The 11,703-nt window shown below is 43.4% G+C and overlaps 1 protein-coding gene across 1 annotated transcript; it reads right to left on the reverse strand.

Annotated features, from left to right (window-relative positions):
• Nucleotides 1–2,376: 2,376 nt before the first annotated feature.
• On the reverse strand, nucleotides 2,377–11,703 carry SKP1 (S-phase kinase associated protein 1). Its single transcript, XM_084268744.1, has 6 exons — nucleotides 11,624–11,703; nucleotides 8,887–8,983; nucleotides 6,443–6,516; nucleotides 5,145–5,288; nucleotides 4,318–4,458; nucleotides 2,377–3,611 (listed from the first exon to the last, which is right to left on the reverse strand). Exons 2-6 carry the CDS (start codon nucleotides 8,981–8,983, stop codon nucleotides 3,576–3,578), a joined length of 492 nt encoding a protein of 163 aa, XP_084124870.1. The 5' UTR covers nucleotides 11,624–11,703; the 3' UTR covers nucleotides 2,377–3,575.

Below are 11,703 nucleotides of genomic sequence, written 5' to 3' on the forward strand. Positions count from 1 at the left end.
TGTAAGAGAAAATGCAGATGTGTCTAACACCAGAGGAAGCTTTGGGAAAGCCCTGACCAGTGGTAAGCCACAGATCCTGACCAAGGCCCAAGCAGTGCTAGCCTGCCCAGACCAGCTGCCACTCAGTTCAGCATTCACCCACAATTTCAGGGCTACTCTGACCCCACACAGTGCTGTGGATACCCACCTTGGTGCAGGGTGCAGGCCTGTCTGCATTACAGCCCCCCCCCATCATTATCCCCTCCCATTCCTGAAAAATCTCCCCAGGAAAAGCTACCACCCCCTCTCAGGAGCTCTTCCTCCACCCACCTTTGGGCCAGGCTCTGCTCTAGACACAGGGCTTTACAGCCAGACCTTACCCCGCACTCCCACCTACTGCACTATCAGCCCAGAACACCCATTTGGTACCCCACAACAGCTTCAGTTTATACTGGTATCACAGAGAAATTTAATGTTTTATTATTTCCAAAAAAAAACCACCCAAAAGACCTTCAGGCTGCCCATTACCAAGACAAAACAGTGAGCCCATCCAGCTTGTTACACGCTTCACAGCTGATAAGAGACACCAAAACAAAGTTACTGCCCTCAATACCAAAAAAGAAGTGGCTTAGAAACACTGCAGGAAGTGTTACTCCTTTGTGTTAATAGAAGGAAAACATTGCCCTTGGGCTTTTATTGCAACAAGAATGATTTTTGAGTTTTTACAGCAATTTCAACTCTTCCCAAAATACAGGTTTGAATTCCTGAAAACAGCTTGAATGTAGAAGTCCTGAAGTACCACTTCATGAAACCAAGTACAACCACTCTATGTATGTAGCAGGGATAAATGTTTTGCAGCTGTACTCTCCATTTGTCCAATGACCATCCTTCATTTGTTGTAATTTTTTTTTTACTTCATTGAGTTTGTATTTTTTGGCTTTTGTGTTCAAAGTATGTTTATAGCTTTATAAATAAAGTAATTGCCAGACTGGCTATTCAAAACAGGCCACTGGATGTTGTCATCCTATTAAACCATCAAATAATTATTTCTTAGAACTCAAAAGGATTCCTGCTTCCCCCCCACACCTTCTGCACTTGGACATATGAATAGTTTTCACAATAATTTCCAGTAGACTTCAATAGGAAACTAAGACTACGAAGAAATACTTTCTACAGTCCCTGCAAATATCTTGCTCTCCCTGCCCCTACCACCACACTTAATCCCCTCAGCCAAGAGCAGTTATCCCTGCTCAGGCCACGAGTTAAAAAATAAAGGTTACATCAAACAGCAAGATCAAGTTTAGCAGGGGGAAACTGGAGAGGCTCTTCCCCTTTCTAGGATTTCCAAGTACACAGCTAAGGTGTAAAGCTACAGGGGAATTTCAGTTCAAAAAGGTGTAAGGAAACCTAATTACCAGGACTCTGAAGAATACTGCAAACTGTCAAAGCTGTGTAATGCTTCGAGCACCCAGATAAGCCCTTCCTTCTGCAGGCAGCTACGTGACAGCTCCACACTTGAATCAGCACTGACAGCCAACCACACGACCCTGGGGCCTGAGCCCAAGCTCTGCCCCTACCCAGTTTCAGGGAGGCTGTGCTAGAAATAAGTCTTACCACGGGGTCACAGGTGGGTGGCAAACAAAGTAGGAACCAGGCAATGAGGAAGACAAGTGATGCCTTTGTCTCTTCCTCATCCCAAAGCACAGTGAGGCATCATGCAAGGCAGCAGCTGCTAACACACACAGACCCTAGTCTGGTGACAAGCACCTACAGGAATTTAAAGGCTTCTCCCACTGCACACCACTACTGCATAGTGACACAGCACCCCAGGGAGGAAACAGAGTGTTCCAGAACATGCAGCTTCACACACAGGGATTTATGTCATGTAAGACTTCAGGGTAAGATGAGCAGTCAACAACAAGCACAGCCACTGCAGATTTTGTCTGGTAGCACTTTCAAACTGGGGGTCTCATCCACCATACAGCACCCTAAAAAGGCTTATCCTGTCCTGGTGTAGCACTGGAGTGTTGTATGCCCCTGACAATACAGTACCCGTAATATGCCCATAGGATATGCACCCAGGCAAGGCCAGCAACCTGCTGAGTAAGCAGAAGTGAGGAGCAGCTGTGTCCAAAGCATGGGTCTGAAAGGTTCCTCAGAGCAAGTTAGTTACATCCCTGATTATCTAAAGGGGGTAAACCATCCAAAAAACACACCCATCTGGATCACTCACTATTTAACTCCCAACTTAACTTGAGAAGTTGCCAACTGTGCCTGACATCAGTCACTTAAAATCATTACATCTGTGTTCCTTCAGTTAACCACTCCCTTGGTGCTGCTATTTGCACACTGAGGAAGCAACTGTCTAGTTCCAAATAACTAGAACCATTTGCAAACAAAAGTTTAAAAGCCCTTTATTAATTCAGAAGTGAAACACTGATATTTAAAGTGAGATAAGTATGTTTATTAAGGTTCATTCTACTCTAAGGTTTATACAGAGAATGGAATGCAATACAAGCTAAGAGCACACCTCAAAGATCTACCACACAACCATCCCATACTCCCTATAAGGGAACTGTAAAAAAAAATTAAAATCAGAAAACCAGTTACTGTTTAACTAGTTGCAAGTGGCTTTGTCCAAAGTTAAGCTTGAGATTGCATTAGCTTTTTCTTTGTGCAATAATTAGGTCTCTACAAGCTGAAGTATCACACAGAGGCAAAAGGTTTCCCATGGACATATGAAACCATGTTTTAAAGAGCTACATCACAAGGGTTGTTTAAAACTGCCTACAGAACAGCCACTAATGGCATGCACAGGTCAATAATATTAACTTTGGTAATGTCAGTCATTTTTGGTCAAACCTGGATTCCACTTTTAACAGTAATATATAAAAACACACCCAGCCTGTGCATAAAGCAACACACTTCATCTGCTACCAGCTAGAGGCAGGTCTTCAAGACATGGTTGAAGTACTCAAACTTAACTGTCAGGAGCTTGGGTAGTTCTAGATCACATCTTTCACTAGCCTACAAAGCAAGACTAATGGGACAAGGAAATGGTCAATTATTTTTCCTTTTTTAATGCAGGACAAGAACCATCTTGAAAGTTATAAAGCTTTAAGTAACACTAATTTTCCCCACAAAGAAATCCAGCGGGGTTTATTTTCTGTAGTTCCCCAAGAAACGTTCTAGTTTCTTTCTGAAGCTACTGATACCCTGTAAATACGAGCGTTTAGTTCTTGAGGAAGAAGTTGCAGGTGGTTTATTTACAATGGAGTCAATCTTTAGCATTGTAACTGGACTTGAGCAGTTTAAAAGTGTAATGAAAATGACAACCTTAAGTGCTACTTTCCATACAGAATCCACTTAGTTGAGTTTTATTCGTTGCAGAGTAAAGAGACATCCAATTATACTAGTAAAAACTCAAAAGATTTAAATCTGTACTCAAAAAACCACTACACATGCAAAGGGAACAATATCCTGCTAACACAACTTCATTTGCTGCTGCATTTGTTTAATATTAACAATTATGAACAGAGCAGTGCAACTAGTATTTGGAACAATCCTTACAGTGTTCGAGTGTCAGGCACAATACTTCACTTCTCTTCACACCACTGGTTCTCTTTACGTACCTAGAGGAACATTTGAACTATTAATACATTGCAGTGAACTTTTAGAAGTTAACTGTAAATTCCCAGAAGCATTCAGCATTACTTAGTGCAGGAAGGGATAAACTTGGAAGTGTATACTTATTTTTCATTGCAGTGTTTGTAATTAGAAACTTCAGAACTGACCTGTTTGTAAATATAAACCAAGAAGTTTATTTTTCATGCCTAGATTTGATCAAAATTCAACTTTTCCCCCCCCAAGCAAAGCAAATGGACTAAATTGTTTCATGACATAGTGCTGAAGACACACCTATGCATACAATTCACTGCCACTGTGTTTTAACAGGGCATCTTGGTCTGATCTCTCAGCTCTGCCCTTTGCCTTTGTTGGTTTGTTGTTCAAATTAAGCCCAATGAGTTCATTACTTAAAGATGACAATCCAAACATCTTACCATTCTAACCACATACAAAGCATCTTTAGCATTCATACTACAGCTCCAAACCAGCAAACTAAGGCTGGTGCAAGCAATCCTACTGAACTAGCAAATCAGTAGGTTTTGACCTTTTCAGCACTGGAGGCACTGAAAGGTCCAATAACACCAACCCAGTCTGGAGGAGCTGATGCATTAGTTTACATCAGCAAACTCACTGCCTCACACGTTAAATCATGAAGCATCACACTAACACAGCTCAAAAACAGCTAAAAGGTAATTAAAGCCCATCAAGTACCTGTGCTTCTTCCTCCTCAGTGAAGTCATTCTTAATATTGAATGTCTTGCGAATTTCTTCTGGAGTTTTCCCCTTGATCATGTTTGCAACTGTCTTGCATGTGACATCAAGCAACCCTTTGATGTCCAAGTAATTTGCAGCCTGTAGGGAGTTTCCAAATTTAAAACTTCCATATCAATACTCTGCAGATGGCTTCAGTGTAAGCATACCAAAGCTATGCTTACACTGAAAGTGTAGAATACTGTCACTGCAAACAGGTCATCTCCACTCTGAGAAGCTTCTAGCTTGCACCTTGAAGTAATAATGCCTAAAACATGCTTGCCAAACAGACAGGGAAGTCATTTGTACCACAAGATACAAGCCCCTGCTCCTCTTTTTATAAGGGGCTTTCAGAAGCCTGCAGACATTTGAGATCTTCAGTGTTGAAGCACTTAGCTGTTGGCTAGCTAACACAAGCAATCTTGTTTCTCAGTACCACTTGAGGTTGAATTTTTGAAGTCAAAGCTAGATTTTAATTTGTATTAAAATTATCTAGAATTCCAATTCTAGTAATAAACCCTCAAGAGCCACAATAATAGAGGCAGCTGTAGGGCCCCATATTCAGCAAAGCCTACTGATTGATAAATGAGGAAGTAAAGGTTAACATCTAGAATTAGGTTAACAAGCATTCTAACACCAAGTTTCAGCCAGCAGTTGCCAGAACTGCTTGTCCTCTCCTCACATCCCCCCCCAAAGTAGTAGTTACTCATGCAGCATAAAATGTTTACCAATGAAGTACACTAAGAGAGCACATTTCCAGTGTCCTGACACTTCCAGTACATACTTACCAGGATAAGTTCAAAAAGTGTTCCTTGGTCTACTTTCAGAAACTCTTGATCCCACACAGGGATGTCATCTGTTCTTTTTTCTTTGTTCTCATCATCCTCAGGAGGAGGTGGATCATCCTTGTGATGGGTGCACCACTGAATCACCTAATTATGGTGTTGATATTAAAGCTTTATCCAAGTGGCTCTCCCATTAAGACCCAACTATAACAACTTCATTTTAGAACCTTTTTCTCTAAATTAACATTAGAACCCTGCATGAAAATGCTCTATTACCCAGTATCTTCATCTTAGAAGAACTGATCCCCAATCCAGAAGTTAAGAGTCTTCACAAACCCCATGTGAGACAGTAGCTAGTTAATTACTTACAATCCTAAACCAACTACTGGTGTTATGAAGTTATTAAACCCTGTGCTAACACACTTAAGACCATACAAAGGAAACCTAAATCTCACTTTGTGGCATTTAATCTGTTTGCAGGACAGTTCTCATTGAGAAGAGTACTACAGAGGGGAGGAGTGTAGTAGTGGTAACAGCTACAGGCAGGGCAGGTTCTCTGCAGTACAAAGTTCACATGTTCCCAAGCTGGTGTTTTCAGTTTGCTTTCTTAATTAACATCCCCAATCTCACAATTTGGACAATTAAAAGAAGGGGTGATCCACTGCAAGCAAAACCCTGTGCTATTCTGCCAACCCAAGAGACTTCACAAGTTAAGTTATTTATGTGCAAATTCAGTAGGAAATAACCCCTAATCATGTTATTTACCCAAAAACAGTCCAGTGCTTATTTTGGCACAGGACTTCAGAGCAAAAAGCACCTGAGAAGACAGCAACATACTTTTTCACCTCTCACTTGAGCCAACAATAACCATAACCTATCACTGAATTTAATGCCACCAAGTGCAGTGTCTCAAGCATTCTGACTGCCACAGACATGGCTACTGCCTGCTACTCTCACCACTGCCAGGCCTTTAATCCTTTCTCCTGGCATTCGGCTCTCAAACAGCCAGCTCAGTTCACAGAATCCAATTAAAATCAGTGCTTTAATACCATGAAATACCAGCATGCACAGATGTCCACCACTTCAACACCTCAGGAAGCCTATCAGGCCTCCAACTGCTGTTCTAGGTCACCCCTGTAGGTCTTCATTACCCACCTCACCCCCTTTCTCAGATAGCCTATTGGTTAAGCTTGTAGCTAGTACATGAGAAGTATTTTTAATACAAGACTTCCTAACCCTCAACTCAGTACAATTTCACATGTCATTACTGCCATACACCACCACCACTTTCAGCACCTTACCTTCTTTAAGATAGCTGCATTAACATTTGGAAGAGGGACTGGGTCATCATCACCTTCATCATCCATCCCCAAATCTAAAAATGGAAAGATGACTAAGCAACTGGCAGGTAAAACCATTTCCTCTTGTCCGAATGGGGCTGCTTCACCAATGCTCTGCTGGTTTAACAGCACTGAGGCTGAATGGAATGGTAGCAGAGGATCTCCAGCTGGTGAAGTCAGGAGCGTTTAGAACGTTTCAGTGATGCTTTGAGGAACCACAGCTACATTATACATACTGGGTTATCCCAGGTTTAAGTAGTAATAAGGCCACCTCCTCAAATGAGATCATCAACAAACCAGCAGTCTCTTGCTGGAGCAGAGCTGGCTGGTGCAGTGTTCAGGGAATAGGATACACTGAAGAATCAGACAATATTTACACATTTTTACCACTTTCAGCAGTTCAACCCACAAGCTGAACCAAAGAGTTCCAACTGAGATCTGTATCAGCTTATTTAAGAATGCAGATCTACTGTGGTTAAGCAGACAGTGTTTTGTCCTCTAAATACTGCGGTCATAGAGATGCCAGTTATCTGGCCTCTGAAGCACTCGTACTGGTTCTTACTGGCTGAAGCAGTTTGCCTGCTAAGATAGCAGCACAAGTCCTTCAATCAAAAAACATTTATAAAGCACACTTCTGAAAGTATTTAAAAGCTTGTCAGCATGCTTGACAGATCACAATAGCTTGTCACTATGTCCCCTTGACACAAAGAATCAAAGTAAAAATTGAGAGAAAAACCCTAATTAAAAGAATACTGCATTAGCCATCTCTGATTAGAGAATGTGCATTTTGTTACATAAATGCTAACAGTTGGAAGGCACCCTAGCTGCCAAACATTACCATCTTGTAATTAGTTATGTAATTAACTGCACAGACATACCAATTCTACATCACCAGAGAGCTTCATTTTTAAGAACAGATGTCTGTCACACCATCATCACTGATCAGAGTTGTGCACAATTAAAATAGCATGTACCTCTGTTTAGGCAGGTCAACTACTGCTCTTATTAGTGGGATATTAATTAGTACTACCTTTTATTTGGAATAGCTAGCTTCAGAGGTTCAAAAACAAAGATACTGACATTAAAGGCTCCTGCACATGTCACCAGTTGATGGAAGCTTTAAATGCCCACTTTGAACATGGAGACAGATGATACTGCAAGAAGGGACCAGTCCAAAATTGTTGGTACAGGGAAATACTGTTTGAATTATGTCAAGTTTAGTCAGTTCCTCTCAACTTGTCCCCACCACATCCAAAGCAGCAATTTCACCTGTTACCAGAAAAATCTGTATCTCACTGGTGGTCTCACACTGCTCAAAACAACCCCACCCTTCAGCTCCTCCCTGACAGACACTGTTTATTAACCAGTGCTTGACCAGCTGCACTCTAAGTGCCTTTTGTCCTTAATAGGGGACTGGAGCTCACCCAGATTAGTAAACAGCTAGCTTACAACACTTACCACATGTAACTTCCCTTTCATCAACACCTGAATGTCACTGAACACCAGTAACAACCCCGCTTCTGCTTGAGAAAACTGAGAAGAATTGTGCTCCCTAATGTATTCCAACTGATTGTGATGCTTCCTGCTCCTGTTGCTGCTCATGTTCAGCAGCATCTTATTAACAGAATGAAAGCATTCAATGCTTGGAGCATTTCCACCTTATTTTTATTGTTCTAATGTATAAGGTGTCACAACCAGACCAATGTTTATAGCCAAGAACATGTTAACTACATCTACAGAAAGGGTGTGGGGGTTCCAAGTTTATTAATGAATACACACAAAAATTGGAAAAAACCCACCCATAAACAACAAGGATTTGCATTAGAGGGATTAGACAGAGTTTGCTCTGTGTCTTGGCCATCTGGCAGATTTCCCCTCCCCCACCATGAGTTCTTTTGTTTCAAATTTATGTCAGCAGATCAGAACTAAATATTTATCCCAAAGAATTTAAGTGCATCCATAAACTCACAGTATAGGTTTCTATAGATAGTCCTTTCTTCGTTGCACAGGTTTATGATCTCCCACCCTGTTTAAGATACCTACATCACAAGACTGCTTTGTGTAGTCAAATAAACTTAGCTTGAAGTGTTATTAGCCTTCTGTTTACTCAGCTCTTCCAAAACTAAAGTAGGCTGTAGGGTGCTTAGATTTTACCAGCCTCCCTGTAAGTGCAAGAGAGCTGAACTTGAAGCTTTTGTGAGAGCACATCCACCCACAACAGTTGTAACTACAAAAGGAATTGTTCCAGCTGTTCTGACACAAGACAACAAGCTGCTCCATAGGCCTGGGCATTGTTTTCAGCACAGTCCTGGGCTCCTTCAGTCACAAGTCCTGTTCAAGAAGCTGCCAGGAGCACACTGCTATCCCTGCACACCCCAGTGATCCCCAAGGGTCCCCACTCTTACCTTCCAGCATAGTCTTTATAGTTACAGACTGCTTTGCAATTTCAACATCGACTTCAAAGATTTCTCCATCTGAGCTCTGCAGTTTAATTGAAGGCATCTACAAGAGAAGGACAGTTATTGCCACACAATATCCAGCAGATGTTATGAGTTTGGCTGACTCAAAGCTGTACATTACCTTTACTATTTATATCACCCCTTACCAACAGCAGGGAGCCCAGTGCCACTTAAAGCACACTCAGATTATTCACTGCTCAAATCAACAGGCCTAAATTCATTGATCCTGCTTAAGAAACAAGGAGAGAAGCTTAACACCAATTTCATTTTTTTTCCTTAATTTGAAAGCATAAAATACACAAAGTTTTAGTCAACAGGGCACTTCTTTTAGTAACTTTTCAACAATGCTTCCAAAACACTACTTGTCTTCAAATCCAAACAACTGCTGCTCCCTCTGACTATTCAAATGAGGTCAGATCTGAAAAGCAGTTTTCTGATGATAGCCTCTGGAACAGAACCCCAACACTGAGGTTGGAAGGGACCCCTTTAGAGTCTAATTCAGCCTCCCTTGCTCCAGTCAGACCAAGTTACACTGGATCAAAGGTTTTTCCTCCTTCAGGAAAGCGTTTGGCTTTCTGAAGAGGCTCAGAAGCCCTGTACTGCTAGGAGAAAGGCTTTCAGCACTCAATACTACTCTTGAGGTAGGCAGTTAGATGGCTAATTTGTTAGCATTAGGAAAGACTCAGATGACTGTGCATTTTAACAAAGTTACTCAAACAAACTGTAATAAGGCAGTTATTAAACAGAACCAGCAGACTTCAAAGGTGTCACTAGCAGAAAAATAAACTTCAGAAGAACGTCCCTTTCCTGGATTTGAGCTGTTAAATATCTGAAGTAACACACTTGATAGAGCAGCTAGTAGGTTACAACTTACCCCTGAAACCACACATCAAGCCTGTCTGGGTATCGCTGCACTTGAAGGGCATGATAAACACAACTGCCTGGCCGGGTAAGTTTCATAGATCCCTTCGCAACAAACTAGCAGAATGTGTTACAGTAAATTACCACTCAAAATATTTGTTAACAGCAGACCATTACAGGTCTCTTCCCCCTGCCCCCTCAAGTCACCCCTTAAAGATCTTTAAAGTATGCATCTCTAAATACAGCCTGCAAAACAAAGGATTTCACATTAATTTAAACAAATTTCCCAAAGTTGTCCTCCCATGCAACCTAAAAGCCATGCACACCAATTCCTCACAGCAGTACTTGAACTAGCTAAGCTGAATTAGCTGGATCACTTTCAGCAAACTCCCATTACTCCTTTTTGAATACCTCCCATAGCTCATCAGTGCCTGACAGCACTGCAACAAACCCAGTCCCGTGGAGGCCAGCCAAAAGGCATTATTAAGCAGCTCACACCAGCCTGAAATCCTCATTGTTTTAATTTCCATTTGGCAGAGCAAGTAGCTAGTTAATGTTTACACAGGCCTGTAAACCTATATGACAGCACCACTTCTAATTAAGATGGGTGTTCTGGAGGGTCACAGTCAGGATTGTTCCAGACATACATATAAATATATGCACACATTCACAAAAATAAAATTCAGCTCTGAACATGGCTTTGTGGTGGTAGCTTGAACAGTTCTCTGGGGAAAAAAGCAATCTAAGCATAGACTTCAGATTTACTGCATCTGTTCTTGCAGTGCTTGTCTGAGAACACTCAAGAACAAACCCAGCTTCAGATGCCAGCCTTCCTGTGCTTGTGTCTAAGATTACATAATGCTGCACTACAGAGCCAGCAAGACGGGGATGCTGCTTTAACAAGCACAGCCCCTGCAAAGATACTGGTATTGAAACCCCTGCATCACCCAAACCCACTTTTAGCAAGACCTTTAGGTTGCTGTTAAAGAGTCTGAACCAGGTAGAATGAAGTTAAACCTCCTGGCTCATCACTGATAACTGGTCAGGATTTCATTATTTTTATACCAGTCTCCTGGAAGAAATAAAAAATAAAAGTCACCTTTAGCAAACTGCAATACAGCTCTGGAAACAGGTCTTGTAGAGCCACACAACCAGGTGACTAAGCAGACCGTCCCTAAAGGCTCTATAAAACAGGTTGGGAGCTTGCCGAAAGACAAAACCTGAATTGCAACAGCAATTTAAATGTGGAAGCCTGAGACGCAGAGCTCAGACATCTAAAACTGCGCTACCAGCTAACTCCGTGCCTTCCAAAGCCTCCCCGGACGGATGCCCGCCCCTTCCCCCCCAGCAACTCCGTGCCCCCAGGTGTAGCGCCACAGCTCTTTACCCAAGCCGCACCAGAGCCGCTCTGCCGCTCCAGAGCTCCTCTCGCTACCAACAGGCAACCGGGGCGGGGGGGGGGGGGGGGGGGGCCGGAGCGGCGCCGCAGCCGCCCGGGGGAGGGAGAGGCTCCGCAGGTGCTGCGCGGCCTGGCCGGGGGGAAGCGCCCCAGCTTTATTTACCAGACGCCGCACACAGCGCCGCCCCCCCCAAGGAGCCCCACGGGCGCTTAGAGCCTCGTATCGCCCAGGCAAGGCCCAGACCTCGGTCCGCCCCCTCAGCGGCCCTCCCGGCCCCACCACGGGGGAGCTCCACCGCCCCCTGCTCGCGCCAGATGAGGTCGGGCCCAAATCCCCCACCAAGGGCGCCCCCCGGCCCAGCTCCCGCTGCCACCCCGCTCCACCAGCGCCGGGTGGCTCCCCCCGGCGCTCGCAGGCCTCACCGTGAGGCAGGGGCCGGTTCCGCGACGACTGGACCTGGCAGCAGCAGCGGCAGCTCCTCGGGCCCAACTGCGGCGGCAGC

This window comes from Gallinula chloropus (assembly GCF_964237585.1).
Source record: "Gallinula chloropus genome assembly, chromosome: 10".
Lineage (NCBI taxonomy): Eukaryota > Metazoa > Chordata > Aves > Gruiformes > Rallidae > Gallinula > Gallinula chloropus.